Raw genomic sequence first — 18,730 nt, 5'->3', positions numbered from 1 at the left:
TGTGATGGAAAACGCCTGGGTTAGTTCTGAAATCGGACAAAAGGTATTTTTATGTTGTTTGTGATGCCAATATCAGCCGACCAAAGCTGAATCTCCCTCCCCTTCTCAATTCAACTCATGAATGTTTATACATGTATATGTTAAAACAATTGAAGTTTATATTCACCATGTAGAGATGAATTTATGTTGTAGTGCCCTAGATTCAATACCACATAGAGAAATTCTTACCACTTTATGCATGAGCTTGATGTCATGTGACCTTAAAATTATGAATATTCATTAACACGTCATTTAAAGTTATTGTAACGCGTACATTTCATGGCGACCAGAGGCGTAAAAATAAATTTCAAATAGCTGCATATAACTGGATGTAGAAAATGTCTGAGATGTGATACAGTACATTCTAGATGTCTGAGATGTGATACAGTACATTCTGTATTATTCCTTTGTCCCTGAAAGGGGACTACAGTCTCTTATCATACTAGTAGTTGAGATATCCTAAACAAGTATATTTCTGTGTGGCGGGGGAGGGAAGTTGTATATTTCTGTGTGGCGAGGGAGGGAAGTTGTATATTTCTGTGTGGCGGGGGAGGGAAGTTGTATATTTCTGTGTGGCGGGGGAGGGCAATTGTACATGTAAAAGATTGCTCTATTCAATTTATGAGAGCAAAATTTAATTTGGAGCTCAATTTGATGATTTCTTTATTTCAATTGACGATATCTTCTAAATTTAGTTTTACAACGATTAAAAGGATCAATAATTCAATGGTGAGGGGCCTCCGTGGCCGAGTTGTTAGAACATTGCGCTCAAAATCACACGGCCTCTCACCGGGTTCGAATCCTGCTCGCGCCGGTAAGTGAGAAAGTTTCCCAGTTTACTTACGGAAGGTCGGTGGTCTCTTCCCAGGTGCATTGTATCTGGGTTCTCTCTTCCACCAACAAAAACTGGGCGCCACCATATAACTGAAAAATTGTTACGTGCTGCGGAAAATATCAAAAATCAAATCAAATCAATTCAATGGTGGATATGTTGAATTGAAAATATCTCTTATTTCACGCCAACAAGCAATGCGCTAACACAACCTTACACAACTCGTTATTAGATAATTGCTCGCTCTCTCTCTCTCTCTCTCTCTCTCTCTCTCTCTCTCTCTCTCTCTCTCTCTCTCTCTCTCTCTCTCTCTCTCTCAAAGAATTGATGGTATCCTTGATTCATTTGAATAGGGCAATAATTCAGCTGCGCATTAATTGAATTGATACGCGCATTCAATGAATTATTGCTCTCTTCAACCAAAGTATAGAGCGCATCAATTCCCAAACAAGATTGCAATAATTTAAAATATTTTCAGTTATGTCAGCTCCCGTGGGGATCCGTATTAGAATAGGTCCTCAGTACCTTTTGCGTGTCGTAAGAGGCGACTAAATGGAGCGGTCCTTCGGATGAGACCGCAAAAATCGAGGCCTTGTGTTAGATCAGGTGTGGTACGATAAAGATCCCTCCTTCCTCAAAGGCCGTAAACGCCGATCATAGGCCTAAATTTTGCATCCCTTTACCGGCGGTGGTGACATCTCCATATGAGTGAAAATTCTCGAGAGGGACGTTAAACAATATACAATCAATCAATCTAAAATGTCAGTTTATGTGGCTCTCCATACTCTAACCGAGGTTATCAGTAACGAGTATGATTCACGGGTATCTGAGTTTTCTTGTAACATGCATATTCTTCCCAAAATTTCTATATAACAAGAGGCCCATAGGTCTTACTGCTCTGCCGAATATTAACGAACTCAGACATGTTGTATGTCGGTGATCTCTAAAAATCGTTTATTAAGCTGTATCTTGATTTATTTGAACGAAGAGCGGTGAAATAATTATACAATAACTGCATTTCATAATCTTGTTTTGGGTGTTCAATTTCCCTTGGCCGTTACGCACTGTGCGGATGACTATGTATGTACATGTGTTGCATAGGGTTTTGGCGTGGGCCTCTTCACACCCCGTTTTGTTTGAAATAATGTATGCCCCAACGTATTTTCCAATATATAAATTCATTGAACCAGAGTCTTTGCATATAGTATCTTTACGCATTTTTACAAGCTAGAACTAGCTGCGTTAAAGGCATCTATGTGCTTTGTATATTTTTTGTATTTGACCTTGTTATCCATGTTGTGGATCTGACACTTTTAGGTATCGGGTGTTGTAAGAACTTAATCCTTTTATATACATAATATAAAAGAATAAAATCCAAAATGATCACATGATAAGCAACGATTAGTTGCTGCTGGTACTTTCGCCTTACGAGTCTTGTTCAGGCAGTTTGTCTCGAATGTTTCAGTTTCATAGCAACGTTACTATCAAACTGAAACATTCATGCTTGAAGAGCCGTAAGGTGAAAGTTGACATATATATATATATATATATATATATATATATAAAGCACTGAAGAACCAACAACATATTCAGTATCCAAAACTGTCGGATCTATATCAAATAGATACAATGGTCAGGGAAAATAATTATATAAAGCACTAGAATGACCAACGACATGAACAATTGGAATTGTCAAATTTTCGGGACGACCTGTCCCTTCGTCAGGACGGGAAAGGATTACATTATGGAGAAAACACAAATATAATTAACAATAAGCACTAAAGCTACACTACAAAACTAGCTAAACACTTTTCCAGCGGATTACATGTTGCAGGCTCCGTTATTAACTCAAAAAGGAATAAGAATCAGAGCGTGAACTCATCAAGTGTGGTCACTGTGGTGTCAGTTGTTATTAACTCAAAAAAGAATAAATCCGCTGGAAAAGTGTTTAGCTAGTTTTGTAGTGTAGCTTTAGTGTTAGTATTTTGATATTTGCCTATGAAATGTCACAATATTTCGAATTTCCTCTAGACCCTATTATGGCCCCAACTACCCTGGAAGCCACGATTTTTGCAAACTTGAATCTACACTACGTCAGAAAGCTTTCATGTAAATGTCAACTTCTTTGGCCCAATGGTTCTTGAGAAGAAGATTTTTAAAGATTTTCCCTATATTTGTAAGTAAAACTTTGACCCCCCCCCCACTTGTGGCCCCATCCTACCCCCCGGGGGCCATGATTTGAACAAACTTGAATCTGCACTATGTCAGAAAGTTTTCTTGTAAATATCAGCTTTTCTGACTTAGTGGTTATTGAGAAGAAGATTTTAACTATATATTTGTATGTAAAACTTTGATCCCCTATTGTGGCCCCATCCAACCCCGGGGCCCATGATTTGAACTAACTTGAATCGGCATTATGTCAGGAAGCCTTCATGTAAATCTCAGCTTTTCTGGCTCAGTGGTTCTTGAGAAGAAGATTTTTAAAGTTTTTCTCTAAATATTTGTATGTAAAACTTTGATCCCCCCTATTGGGGCCCCATCCTACCCCCGGGGGCCATGAATTGAACAAACTTGAATCTGCAAAATATCAGGAAGCTTTCAGGTAAATTTCAGCTCTTCTGGCCCAGTGGTTCTTGAGAAGAAGATTTTTAAATGACCCCACCCTATTTTTGTGATTATCTCCCCTTTGAAAGGGACATGGCCCTTCATTTGAATAAACTTGAAAGCCCTTCACCCAAGGATGCTTTTGGCCAAGTTTGGTTGAAATTGGCTCGGTAGTTCTGAAGAAGAAGATAAAATTGTGAAAAGTTTACAACAACAACGACGACAGACAACGGACAAATTTTGATCAGAAAAGCTCACTTGAACCTTCGTTCGGTTCAGGTGAGCTAAAAATGTAGAACACTTTTATCAAATGACAATGTGTTTGAAAATGCTTAGAGTCCCGATGTTAGAATTTCCTTTTCGAAGACATCAATATGTCAAATTCATAATCCTTTTCGAATAGTATGTACCATATTTTGTACCAGTTATCCATTTTGAATCCCCTATTACAATGGGATTTTGTTGCACTCTGTTGTGTTTGAGTGGATGAGTTTGTGTCAAACAGAAGCAATTTAAATTGCACAAGTCTCTCATAAATATGCTTCATGATTCCTTTTCCACAAATTGGCAATCCAATGTATCTTTATATATTATTAATTCTAACATATATACCAGCCCCAAACATTGCTATTACAGATGTCACTCTCCTCTAAAAACCCTCAGCGGGGCCCTTGCTGACCGTGTCAGTTTTCTAGTTAGTTTTTTTCTTTGCATGTTTTTTAAAAGGTTCATTTCCCGGGAGTGCTTTCTGTACTTTGATTGTCTCTAGATATCTTTGGTAATCTACGGTTGGTGCCAGGTAAACAAGGTTGCTACACGTAGCCATGTGTCCCCCACCGCCGCAAAAAAGGTTGAAGCACAAAAGTCCCATAACTCTTGTAACAGTTTGTAGAATCAAAGTTGAGGTAGAATATGTACTCTATATGGTGACTTATAATCCTGTAAAAATTTGAACAAAATCCGTACATTGGTCTCTGGGGAATTATGCGTCCACAAAGTGTTCCTATAGTGTAGAATGTACAAATTCAACAACAAAAACCTACTACTCCTGTAAAATTTGTCGAAATGAAATGGAGGCACAATATGATCAACTACATATGGTGACTAATGAACCTACAAAATATGAACAAAATCCGCTGATCATGCAGTTTCGGAGCTGCGTCCACAAAGTCGAGTGGGGCGGACGGACACCGGTATTTCTATGTCCCCTTCCAAGTTGCGGTGGGGGACAAAAAATGTTTTATCTGGTGGCCGCCAGAAAATAAAAAAATGGCCATCAAAGTGGTCAGATAATTTGTTTTACATGGCTCTAACCGGGAGCCGGTAATTAGTAATTAATAGTAATTAAATGTAACGACCTGGGTTTAAAAAATTAGTAATATATTTAATCTATAATCAACAATGGCTATACAGTATTGTCAACAACAGTTAAAACCCCTAACGGTTACAAATGTTAGTCTAACAAAGAAACTATTATTAAAAATAAAAACTCAACGAACAATTGAAACGAAACAAACGTCCTCGGATCCAAGTTCCATCTTAATGCTAGAAAAGTATATCCCGAAATAAGAAGCACAAGCACGGCAAGGTTTAGTCCCGTGACGTCACTAAGAGTCGGCCCAGCACTTTCGCCGGCTAGTTCGTAGCACGGCGAGTTGTCGTTATTTGCACACATTACGCTTTTTCTGTCGTTTACAAAATCAGATGTCCGAGATCCCTCCGATAAAACTTTGCGATAATGTGAAACGTCGCCATTTTGTTTCAAAGATGATGCGCATGTATTGGCGTTGATGTCTTGCTCTATCCTACACGTTCCGTTGGGTCTATCTGGAAATGAGCTGGAAAAGTTTCTATTCTCAAAGATGAGATTTTGTGTTATAACGTTCGCCATTTCTGAGTCTGAATCACTATTATCCTGGATATTAACAGGAAATACACCATTTACGTCATTTCCGGGTTCTGATAAAAATACGTCATCTTCGTCCGAATCCATCATGGATTCAAGATCATCGTCTGTCAAAATAAAAGTCATTAATCAGAGAACGTATATATACAATGCAACCAAATTCTGGAAGAACAATGGTTTCATTTGTTATCAGTTTCTCATTGCTTGTATTCCACTTCACGTCAAAATTATCTCGCTATTTAAAGAAATGTGATTTTCCCCAGCTTTGCAGTGATAAAGAAAATGCATGCTATCATTATACAATCCTTGTATATAAACTGACATCGTAAATTATAACCCATTTTGACAATCATGTTTTAGTATATCAAACGGCAGCAGATTCATGAAGTTAATAAAATCAACATGCAAAACATAACTACACAAATTAATATTATTTATTTTGGCATTAATTCAACCTATAAGTAGTGTGATATGCTGAACATAGAGTATATGTATCAAGTCAAGAATAAAAAATGCAATACAAATATTTTGTTTGAAAGAATCCGAAGGTCAACGCAAGGACACTTAGGTAAAACTCTTAACAAAGCAGCGGATTCATTCAACCTTCAATTTGCCTTGTCAATGCTTGTACACCAACCTGCATGAATAGATAATTACAAATTTATTCGAAGGTACTGAATTTCAAATACTAGCAGGTGTTTATACAGCCCCTAACTAAATGTTGAATGAAATTAAGTCGACCCTCGGATTTTTTTTTTTTTTTTTTATAGAAGGGGCGGGGGTAGCCAGATATTAGTGAAACCTGCAGCACGTGACTGTATATATATATATATATATATATATATATATATATATACACATTAGCATAACCCATTCCAGCTCCTGCAACAGAAGCAAAATAAGACATCCTTTCTGTAGACATTTGTTTACACTTTCTTTACTTAGTAAGTAAAGAACAATCTCTTTGTGGATATATCGTGGTTGCTTTTAAACAAAACTCTGCAACAGAATGCAATCCATGATGCTCGTTCTGATAATCCGAACATACCGCAGTGGGTTTTCTGGCCTAGAACTTGGCTTTCAGTTTGGTTCTGACTATATAAATAACATGCGCTGCAACAAAAAAGACAGTAAGATCGTAACAAACGGCGAGTGAAGTCAAGACAAGGCGCTATTAAATAAAATTACGTGTAGAACAGACCAGACGCAGTCATCCGGGTACTTCAAAAGTATTTCATATATAACACTATATAACACAGCACAAAGTAAAGTGCAAGTATTGATTAGTAACCTTTTTATAAACTCCATTCAATAATCATTAATTTTATACAACTCTTTCCAATGGAATATCCAAAAGATTATACTTAAAAACAAATGAATGTATTTCCACTTATATAAATTTTGACAGAATACTTGATCAATCGTCCTTTAGCTGTTTGTACAACCGAATAACTGCTCTACGTCAGTTCAATTCATTCTAAATTCTAGAATTAATGTCTAATTCTTTAATGCACAACTTGACCGGTATTTGCTGGATGGCACTCTTTTAACAAAGGAGAGTAAATATTTTACCATAATAATTCACAGCAAGTGATTGGTGATTTAAAAAGTCAGGCCATGTGCGGTTTTTCCATCTTGTTCCACAATACAATGATGTCAGTGGCGAATCTGGTTGGTTCCGGAAAAATTCAGCCTCCGCTTCCTCTTCTTCCACTTCCTCCTTGATGACCGGAAATGTTTGAGCATGCGCCAAAAGTCCAGCGGAAGTCTTCTTTGGTTTGTCCTTTTTAAGGGCTGCAATAAATATTTGAATTACTAATTCAATTGCGATATGTATTTTTGAACTAAACATTTTAATGGGTTTTTTTGGGGGTGGTGGTGTATTTTTCAAATCGATGATTGGAAGACATACAGATAGATAGATAGTTAAATAGATAGATAAAAGATTATATACTAATTAATTATATAAAAATTACGGGAATTCAGTGCTTTTGGTCTGTATAAGTATTTTGTTATTTAACTATCGATCCCCTTACAACATTACTAATTATGTCATCGCAGGTGTCCCGCGCCGGAAGTGTGATGTCGAACAGTGTGCTCGTGTTGTCTGTTATGTTGTCATTACCTTCCAGAGAAAGTTAACACCGCTTAACATTAGCCAGGGTGACAAAGACATCGACATACATTGAATTCTACATTGTTTTAATTAGGTAATGCTAGTGCGTATTAATGTCCCTGATTTAGAAAAGATCTTCAGTAAACATGCCTTGAAATTCATGTAATTTGAATACCTTTCTGGTCCTTTAAAGTGGTTTCATTGAAAACAACATGGAAAGACGCATTTTATTATGGCTCGTAACAAATTCAGTGAGAAATATGTTGACAATCACAAATTCATTGCAAACTACATTAACTATATATACAAGTAAATACTGCATGTAGTATAGTGAGAGAGAGAGAGAGAGAGAGAGAGAGAGAGAGAACAACTTCTAACTCAACCAGCAATATTATATATATGGTTTTCTCTAATTATTGATGCAACATTTACAGGCGACTTTCATTTCCTTTTGAACGACTAGCACACTGAACTAGATTTTACTCTGGCAGTGGCAAACTGCATTCTCCGATTTAACAACACAGAATGGAAAGGTTTGCTATTAGCAATAAAAACGACTCTGTATAAATCATCGTATTTTATATGAAAACAATACATGGAAGAAGACGCCACGGACATCTGAAATTGGGCAGTCAATATATTCACCTACGCTCTGGATAACTGTCATTTACTGATGAGCTACATTCGATGGAGACCATATGACGTCTTCATACAGGAGAGCGGATTCTCATTTCATGCCGAATCTCTGTTATTTTTGTATTTTTTTTTATCTTCAGCAGTACGGGTCTTTAACTTGGCAAGAGGTTTGCAGGCAACGGAAAGGCGCCGCACGGAAGCTATTTATAATTATCACATTTATTGCCCAAGATCATTTTATGAAACCAAGAAACAGTTTTAATGAATATAAGTATATGATATACGATAGTCGATTAATCGTTACATAGCTTTAATTATAAACATAGATTTAAAACTGCAAAAATCATTATAGTTTATTATTCATATGTTGATATAATACTGATATTGTCCATTTACTTGTGTATACACCTGATTTGCAATTCATATATGTATGTACTTCTTTCCCCCACATGCTGCATCCACATGTAGTTTGTAGTTCATGTAATCCGTAGTTAATGTTGTAAACTTTTTTTTAAATTCCTTCTTTATAAGCTGTCTTGCTGTTATGCACTCTGGGCCCAAATTTGGAATAAACTTATCTTATCTTAACTTATCATAGAGAATTCTCTAGATTATTCAATAATCATATATTTTCTTTTTAAAGTAAAACTGACTAATCTTTTCTTCTTCTTTTTTAAATCACTTAGAATGGAGCAACATATATAGAGTGAGAAATACACAAGGCAATCATTCCGATACAACAACAACAACATATTTCAGTAAATCCTGGTCTATGATCATCTCATCCCATGCTGAAGTGTCCACGGGCTATGTAACCACTACGTTAGTTTGCGTGCATGCAATGAAAAATCATTCCCTTCTCGTTACATAGCCAAGCACTACTATTTATCACAGTCAAGAATATGAACACAACACGACACTGATGATACTATTGATGGCATTCCCTAGTGGGATCAGTTCGCTAATTAGCAAAATTAACAAAAACTTACAATCATAACTGACAGACTGTTCTCTCTTTATAGATTCAATGAAAGATATATATGAAGAAGAAAAAAATGCTTTTAGAATTTGCGTCTGGAAGTTGGTAATTCCAATGCTAGTTGTTTTTTATTTCCTTTCCATTTACAAAGTTTTTTTTAAAACAGCATAAAGTATGAAATTCGTGTTTCTGGGCCATTGAATCATTAGACAGAAACTCATTTGAAATTCCAGTATGACAATAGTTAATATCTCAATACAAAATGATTTGTTTCAATATTCAAGGCATAATTTGTTCTTTTTACATGTATGAAATATTGTTTTATAAAACAGACGTAAATTTGATCGATGGCCATGCTAATGTGCAATAGGAGACAATTTCCCACACGTTTTCTCAGGAAATCATACAGCTGGTATTTAATACTAAAAACTGTATAATGCGTGTCCTTTAGAGTGCATTTTAAAAAATGAAAATAGGAGAGAAAAAAAGCTTTGTTTCAGCGGCTGCATAGATTATAAAGATATGCGTGTTTAGGCGATACGAAGTCCCTTAAGACATATTCTCCGTTCAATCATCTATAACAGAAATAGGCCATACGTACCACAAAAATACATCCGCACACGAAAGGCAAGCAAAGCGGATCCTCATATTTAAAGTAAAATACTAATACCTTTCACTGCTAAATAAATCGTACTCGAGGACGAACCTTCGACATTCTCCGCTCGACATCGGTACGCCGCTTCGTCTTTTTTTGTGACGTCATTTATTTTTAACGCGTATCCACCGTTGTCGGAAGTTTCCGTCTGGATTCGACTATCACTGGGTAACGATTCGTTGTCTTTGGTCCAGGTAATGGCTGGGTTCGGAAAGGCAACCACTTTACAGTCGAAGCACACCGTGGAACCTTCATCAACTGTAATTTCTTGTGCCAGTCTTTTGACGAATTCCGGTGCTGGAAGAAAAACCGATCAATTTATGAAAACGATGCCATTTACATCATTGTCGATGACTGATGATGGCCATATGCAAACATGATCCATTTTTCTTTTTCTTTGTAGAATAGAAAGATGATATTCACTTGCTTTTCAGCGCTGCACACAACAGCGACGTATGAACGGAGTGAAGAAGTCCAATAGAAATTATAAATTCAACCATGTTTGTTTGTTTGTCTGTTAAAATGGTATCATGTAATATACTATACCATCCTGATATAGAAATGTTAGCAACGAATCCCCTAAATATGAGCATTAGATCAATCGATTACAAATTGGTACGGATCTAACCTTTTTTTAGGCGGATCTTATCATTTTTAGGTGAATCTGTCCATTTGACAAAGCCAGAAGCGTTAACATTGACACCCAATCTCTCCTTGTGTGGATGTGTGTGTTGATGTTGGCCATGATATATTGATAGTATGTTATTGGTACATATTACACAATTTTTATTGGATCGAGATAATGTAAACAAACGTCTCCACTATCAATCAATCAAAACAACTTTTTTTTTGCATGTCAAACGAAGAGATTTACTTTATTCAATTTTTTTTTTCTGTACAAACTGACATGTTTACACGATCAGTAGCAATCACACACATGAACCGTACAACAAGTTGGCAGTTCTGTTTCAAGAGCCTTAAGATGTAAACATTATATTCTTCTGCAAACCTTTCAGGAAAACCTTGAACTTGGCCAACCCGTGCTCTACAGAAGCACTATGAAAAAGTAAAGTAGAGATGATTTAATTACTATCATCTGTGAATTTTCTAATGCCTGTAATTAATGCAGGGCGTGTAAGTGGTTTGTGAAGAGTGTGTACTTTCGTGGTGTTTTGAATTAACGCTGTCGATGTATGATAAAACTATTTTGGTCATGGTCGTAAGGTTAATTTCGTTTCCATCCTCTAAATGAAATATGCTGGGGAGAAGTCAGACAGTTTACAAAATAGGGGGGTGGGGGTGGAAGGGGAGCTATGAAAGATGACACTTTTTCTGTCCAAAAAGAGACTACAAACCCCAAAATGGTTGGAAACGACATTTTGGGTGGGTGTGTGTGTGAATATGTTTAATCAGTGATGGGGAGTAACCTTCCTCTAGATCCGCCACTGAGATACTATATTCCTCTAGATCCGCCACTCAGATGTTATATATATTCCTCTATGCAGTATGTGACAAAAATTTATGAAAACTGAAGCTAGATTTAATCAATATGCCCCTCCCCCCTCTACAGAATGGTTACGCTCCCCTGTCCTGTACACGACAGAGAGGCTCCCGAACTGTAAGACAGTGTACACCTTTACAGTCACGTCAATGTTAGTTTTTCATCCTCTACCACGAATATAAGCCACCATAAAAATTCTTAGACTGTGTCTCATTGCGTTTGTGTCATGCCTGCATAGTAACGCAGTCACATGAAGGGGACCAGAGGAATTCTAGTGAGTACTGCGTCTTGACATGATGCGATGGCGAGGATAAGAGCGTTTCTGTGGATTAAGCATCAAGCTGCTGGGGTTATCTCCTAGATGATCTATGACAATGCTACTGTCGGAATATTTTGCTCCCTTAAGATAAAAGCAGGAAACCAGTCTGTTAATTATGAGATCATGGAATTTCCCCTTTCAAGTGTCTTTTCCGTCCATCATAATTTATCAGGGTTTTTCTGGGGAAATCGTTATAAATAGTTTTAGATATGTGACATTAAAATGATTTTGCTTTCTTCATACAACGTACAGCCGTACATTTTGCTGATAAAAACAAAGCAAGCAATGCATGTATCTAATGTATAGCACCCTAGTGATGGTGGAGTTCTGCCTGGGCGAGTTTCTACTGGTAGATCCCCGCAGTTAACCTCCACCCAACTTTCGTTATACGTGGGACAGAACACAGATAAATTATATTTTTAAACATAATTGTGATAGGTTGATAAAAACAGGAAAGTGCTATAAAACGCGTTCTTTAACATGCATTGAAAAACACCTGTTAAATTTTGACCTTGGCAAAGTAGAAAAACTTACCTCTGTACAGAGAGCGCTTTCTGGCTAACATCAGCGGCCCCCTGCGTTCTACCCGCGCCAGAATCCTCTCTATATCCACATCCTTAAACCTCTCAACTTCTTCATGTTCCACTCGCGCCATTGGTAACACGAACTAATATTTCCCAACAATTTTTACTCAAACAGGAAAGGACGAAACGAGGAAGGATGCGAGGGCTTCATGCTTGCCTTTACTAATAAACAAATACTAGATCAATGATCGCAAAGATAAAACTGAACAGGCTCTCTTCCAGCATCGCGGGCTATAAATAGCTGCTAGTCACGAAATAAGACTCGGCAGCTTTCGGGATTACGAGTTTTCCATCTACATCTTTCTCATGTCTGCATCTAATAAACCGTCGACTAATTTCAACATGTAACCATGTCTACACAAAGATTGGAGATTAAGATAAAAAAAAAAAATTCTGCTCATAACCTCATTTTTAGCCATCTGATCTGCGTCCATTTATTTCCTTTTTACGACCTTTTCTCCACAACATTTGCTAATCTTAACGAATTAAAGAGCTACCATGCATCCATTCACGATAAAAGCCTAATTATTCTGACCCCGAAAATGTTCGATATGCGAAATGATTTTTTTTTCCATTTCAGACGTCAATTCATATCATGCGACAAAATACTGATAAAGATGTGCTTTTTTTATTAAAAGTTTGAAATCCAGGAAAGTGGTAAAATTACACAATAAACATGATATCGCATCTCACCAGCAGAAATAACACATGTCACAACGCTGTACATATACATACACTTTTCATCAAAATAACACAAATCTTGCAAACTTTAATTGAAAGTAAATTTCAAGGGTTAAAATAAGGCCCATGCATACATATCATAGTCCCTTACAGAGATTTCTAGGGGAGATCATTCAGAAGTAGAGGTGGCCTTTATCCTTTACCAATCTGAACCGGAAGTATTGAGTCCGATGATAAAAGGTTACGAATGCGTTCTTTATATGCATGGACTTTGAAATCCTTCCCAAGGGTCAGTGAAATCCTTCCCAGGGGTCAGTGAAATCCTTCCCAGGGATCAGTGAAATCCTTCCCAGGGGTCAGTGAAATCCTTCCCAGGGATCAGTGAAATCCTTCCCAGGGGTCAGTGAAATCCTTCCCAGGGATCAGTGAAATCCTTCCCAGGGGTCAGTGAAATCCTTCCCAGGGATCAGTGAAATCCTTCCTTCCCAGGGATCAGTGAAATCCTTCCCAGGGGATCAGTGAAATCCTTCCACGGGGTCAGTGAAATCTTTCCCAGGGGATCAGTGAAATCCTTCCCAGGGGATCAGTGAAATCCTTCCACGGGGTCAGTGAAATCTTTCCCAGGGGATCAGTGAAATCCTTCCACGGGGTCAGTGAAATCTTTCCCAGGGGATCAGTGAAATCCTTCCCAGGGGATCAGTGAAATCCTTCCACGGGGTCAGTGAAATCCTTCCCAGGGGATCAGTGAAATCCTTCCCAGGGGTCAGTGAAATCCTTCCCAGGGGATCAGTGAAATCCTTCCCAGGGGTCAGTGAAATCCTTCCCAGGGTTCCGTGTTGTATCACAACAGGCTACACGTACACTACGTCTATGGAGCGCCAAATTAACATAAACTGAAATAAAGGAAGATATCCGGCTTTAATTATTTGAAGATTCATCAATTTAATTATTGAGCGGGATAGTTAAGTTGATGCGCACATCAAATCAATTATTGCTCTCATCAATTGAATTAATGAGCGCATTAATTCAATTAAGGAGAGTAATACTTGATTTGATGCGCGCATCAATGTGATGGAATTACTGCTCGCAAAATTTTATTTGGAGCTTGGAATAAATGATTTTATGATATCTTCCATTCAATAGAAGATATCTTTAATCATTTACAATGTATTTGTATCAGGGATTAATGGGCGCATCAGTTCTTTTACAATGATAGTAACAATTTAATTAAAAAGATTATAATTGAAGAGAGAAATAATTCAATTATTGTGAGCATTATTTGAATTGATGCGCGCATCAATTGAATTAATACTCTCTTCAGTTGAATTGTAGCGCGCATCAATTCAATTGTTGCTATCAACAATTCAATCAATGCGCGTAATAATTCAGAATTGAAGATATCATTAATTATTTGAAAAGATCTTTAATTGAATTGTTACTCACATCAAATGAATTAATAATATCTTTAAAGAATTAAAGATATTTACAATTATTTGAGTGTGTATTAATTTGGCGCTCCATTTACCCCAGACAAGAACGATTGAATTATCACGGGCATCCTTATTTTACAATGCGTGTTCAAACATAGTTAAAGGTTACGGAGGGACAGGATTCAATGTAATGGTTTTCTATGGGGTTGAAAGATTATAAGGCTTAGGGGAGGGGGCAGGGGAGAAGAAATGGAGAGGGATGGGACAAAAGAAAGAGAAAGAGGAGATCAGGGATGCTAGGTGAAGGAGGGGTGCAGGAGATATAGATATCTTGTTAAATAGTTGTTTTATTGTTTTCTTTGTTCTATTTACTTTTGACCATTGGGGATCCGGGTTAGAATAGGTCCTCAGTACCCCTTGCTTGTTGTAAGAGGCGACTAAATGGGGGTGGTCCTTCGGATGAGACCGCAAAAACCGAGGTCCCGTGTCACAGCAGGTGTGGCACGATAGAGACCCCTCCCTGCTCAATGGCCATAAGCACCGAGCATAGGCCTAAATTTTGCAGCCCTTCACCGGCAGTGGTGACGTCTCCATATGAGTGAAATATTTTCGAGAGGGACGTTAAACAATATTCAATCAATCAATATATTTACTTTTAAAGTTATTATTGAATCATGCGTAGTCTGTGTAATACCATCAACCGCTGCATGTCGCACGGTCTATTAAAAAAGAACCTCTATATATTTGTACACAATATGTCCTCGAGTTGTGTTCACTTAAACCACACAACGTGCAACATACGCCATACTTGTTTGCAGCAATACTCAAACAAAAACAACCCCCGTCTGGCACACGACACTGGTATTCGTTAACGTTTTGGATTATATTTGTACAATAACAATAACGTTAGTGAATGAATGTTTTTATTCATTTATAATACAATTGAAATCCCTGCATGTCATGAAGCCGTTTCCTGCGAGCTACATGGGAAACGAAACACGAAAATGTTCTCTTCATCCTATAAAAATAAAAGAATGATTTTAAAAATGTTTGCCCAAACATATGCTTGTGGTTTTGTTTTGAAAAATATTTCAAGAAATGATTCTTAAGATACTTACTATTAGCTCTACACAATCGTGTCCAATCCCGCCATAATCATTTACCACTGAAAAGAGATAATACATGTTGTAGTGTTCAATTCGGAATGCATGTAGTAAGTTAAGCTTGACGACTTGAGAGAGACAGCGGTGAGTATGGCATGCAATCACGAAGCATCAAACTATTCCTTAAACACGATGTGTGAGAAAGGCAGAAACTTACGTATTTTGGTGCAGGTGGCATAGGTTTGGACATTTCCATCTTGTTCATCATTTTATCTACGTTCATGTTCATCATATTCATGTTAGCAGGCATTGCGTTCTTTGGTTTATTACCCATACCCATAGCATTGTTCATGTTCATGGTGTTCATCATATCCATGGAGTTCATGTTCATCATATTCATGTTAGCAGGCATTGCGTTCTTTGGTTTATTACCCATACCCATAGCATTGTTCATGTTCATGGTGTTCATCATATCCATGGAGTTCATGTTCATAACGTCCATAACATTCTTGATGTCCTTTGGCTTCATGTTCATCATTTCCATGGGGTTCATGTTCATGGCGTTCATGTTCATCATATTCATGTTAGCAGGCATTGCGTTCTTTGGTTTATTACCCATACCCATAGCATTGTTCATGTTCATGGTGTTCATCATATCCATGGAGTTCATGTTCATCGCGTCCATAACATTCTTAATGTCCTTTGGCTTCATGGGTGTCACTGGCTTCATGTTGTTCATGTTCATCATCATGCCCATGGCTTTGTTGTTCATTTTCATCATGTCCATAGCATTTTCCATAGGTTTCTCGTTCATGTTCATTTTATTCACCATTTCCATTTGCATAATATCCTTGCCTTTGTTCATCATGTCCATAGCGTTTGCCATTTCCACCATTTTAGCCATATCCATCATGTTTTTCACTGCATTACCCATATCCATGGCCTTCTTCATATTCATCATATCATTCATCATTTTGTTCATATCCATAGCTTTCTTCATATCCATCATTTCGTTCATGGCATTTGCGTTCTTTGGCATATCCATACCCTTATTATTTCCCATATCCATAGATGCCATTGACATCATGTTCATCATATCGGTAGGTGCCGCTGGCATATTCATTTTCATGGGCATCATATCCATACCATTACCAGCATTATCAGGCTTCATGGGCATCGCTGGCATCATTGGCATACTTTCCCCTTTAGTTGGATAACCCATATCTATTGGCATCATATTCATTCCATTATTATTTCCCATATTCATTGGTGCCGCTGGCATATTCATTTTCATGGCCATCATATTCATACCATTATTATTTCCCATATTCATTGGTGCTGCTGGCATATTCATTTTCATGGGCATCATATTCATACCATTACCAGCATTATCAGGCTTCATGGGCATCGTTGGCATCATTGGCATATTTTCCCCTTTAGTTGGATAACCCATATCTGTTGGCATCATATTCATACCATTATTATTTCCCATATTCATTGGTGCCGTTGGCATATTCATTTTCATGGCCATCATATTCATACCATTATTATTTCCCATATTCATTGGTGATGCTGGCATATTCATTTTCATGGGCATCATATTCATACCATTACCAGCATTATCAGGCTTCATGGGCATCGCTGGCATCATTGGCATACTTTCCCCTTTAGTTGGATAACCCATATCTATTGGCATCATATTCATTCCATTGTTCATTGGCATATTCATTCCTTTGCTATTGGCCATGTCCATGGACATCATATTATTTCCGTTGTTCATACCAACTGGCTCCATGGGCATTTCCATTTTCATTGGCATATTCATACCATTTCCCATACCCATAGGTTCCATAGGCATTTCCATTGGCATGCTCATACCATTTCCATTACCCTTAGGTTTCATGGGCATTTCCATTTTCATTGGCATGTTCATACCATTTCCATTACCCATAGATTTCATGGGCATTTCCATACCATTTCCATTGCCCATACCCATTGCTTTATTGGGCATGTTCATTGCGTTACCCATTCCTGCGTTTCCCATGCCCATCACAAGTCCCATCATTTTACCCATGTCTGGAGCTGGACGCTTTCCATAACTGGCTGCATTTGCAGAAACCAAAAGAGCCAAACAGACCAGGTACGAGAAAGCCATCTGAAATCAGTCATTTAAGTTCTGTTTGAATTTTATTCCATTTTGGATGAGTAATAGTCATGATTTATCACACATTTGTGTGCTTGGTTATTTCAAATTCACAGTTTCTGCTTCATATTTATACTGAGGAAACTGAGTTGTAGTATCAATGAATGCTGTTTACTTACCTTTCTGGAAAATTCAGTCGGGTTAGATGTTCTGTTGACGGAAGCTTGATGGTTCAGTGACGATTTGTATAGCCGGTCCACTCTTATATAGCGGTCTCTACGTGCTCCAGACGACCGGAAATGTGGGACATTAATGCCCTGCGTGTGACAAATGTCACTTCCCACCTGTATTACAAGTTTGTTAACGCAATCACATCAAACAATTCGAACTTTTGGAGAAAAATGTGTTCTAATTTGGTCACAATATACTACGATTATGTAACGAAATTGCTTACAAAGCACCATATATCCTGAAGAATTCTACGTCCGTAAAAATATATGCCACATCTGTTCTTAGGTCTTTAAGGAAATGTTAGACCAAAGACCAAGTCAAACTTCTTTTCGAGGGCATCTTGGTAAGGGATTTGCTTTCTTTCTCTCTTTCTTTCTTTTTTGTGCAAACGACGAAAATCTTTATATTCAAAATATCAGTGACTTTTTGTTTATTAAAGTATTGTTCAGACATTGGATTAAAATACCTATATATTTTACTGATTCTGAATACAAATGTACATGTATTTGGTTTAGGTCTGAAGCACGCTCAATTAAACTTAAACATGGTCATCTGCTTTCGTCTATCACATTACATTTAGATCTTATTTGTTTAAACACGTCTATTACTAATTTAAACAACTTAATAAGGGGCCGAACATAACATAAAAGGTTGTAAATTTACAATTAAAGAAACCAAAAATTACCAATATATATCACGATTTTCCCATTACAATTAATGTCTACAAAACGAATGGTTTACAACGAATATCTAGTGTGTCATTATATAAATTTCTTCTTTAAAAGTTTTTCAAAATTTAAAGACCTTTAATTAAATACACCATTTGAGAAAAATGTAATATTATAACAATGTTTCAAATGAACTATATATATATATATATATATATATATATATATATATATATATACATAGGGTAAATGCAGTTTGGAAAATATTAACCATTGACGCACGTTCATCGTATGAGTGAAAAA

The 18,730-nt window shown here is 37.2% G+C and overlaps 2 protein-coding genes across 3 annotated transcripts; both read right to left on the bottom strand.

The window, feature by feature from the left end:
• Nucleotides 1-4,838: 4,838 nt before the first annotated feature.
• Nucleotides 4,839-12,509, bottom strand: LOC125646877 (uncharacterized). Of its 2 annotated transcripts, none has more exons than XM_048873476.2 (4): nt 12,122-12,509; nt 9,819-10,064; nt 6,954-7,175; nt 4,839-5,488 (listed from the first exon to the last, which is right to left on the bottom strand). In XM_048873476.2, exons 1-4 carry the CDS (start codon nt 12,240-12,242, stop codon nt 4,929-4,931), a joined length of 1,149 nt encoding a protein of 382 aa, XP_048729433.1. In that variant the 5' UTR covers nt 12,243-12,509; the 3' UTR covers nt 4,839-4,928. The 2 variants fall into 2 exon arrangements, with proteins under 2 accessions (XP_048729433.1, XP_048729432.1); XM_048873475.2 differs by having other exon boundaries at nt 9,783-10,064; nt 12,122-12,463.
• A 2,679-nt stretch (nt 12,510-15,188) lies between these two features.
• On the bottom strand, nt 15,189-17,778 carry LOC125646868 (uncharacterized protein MAL13P1.336-like). The gene is made up of 4 exons (XM_048873452.2): nt 17,708-17,778; nt 15,603-17,540; nt 15,401-15,447; nt 15,189-15,300 (listed from the first exon to the last, which is right to left on the bottom strand). The coding sequence occupies exons 2-3, from the start codon at nt 17,538-17,540 to the stop codon at nt 15,442-15,444; spliced, it is 1,944 nt and encodes a 647-aa protein (XP_048729409.2). The 5' UTR covers nt 17,708-17,778; the 3' UTR covers nt 15,189-15,300; nt 15,401-15,441.
• Nucleotides 17,779-18,730: the final 952 nt, after the last annotated feature.

The sequence above is a fragment of the Ostrea edulis genome, chromosome 6, assembly GCF_947568905.1.
Source record: "Ostrea edulis chromosome 6, xbOstEdul1.1, whole genome shotgun sequence".
NCBI lineage: Eukaryota > Metazoa > Mollusca > Bivalvia > Ostreida > Ostreidae > Ostrea > Ostrea edulis.
The sequence above is the reverse complement of the archived record's forward strand: the minus strand, read 5'-3'. Positions and strand labels throughout refer to the sequence as shown.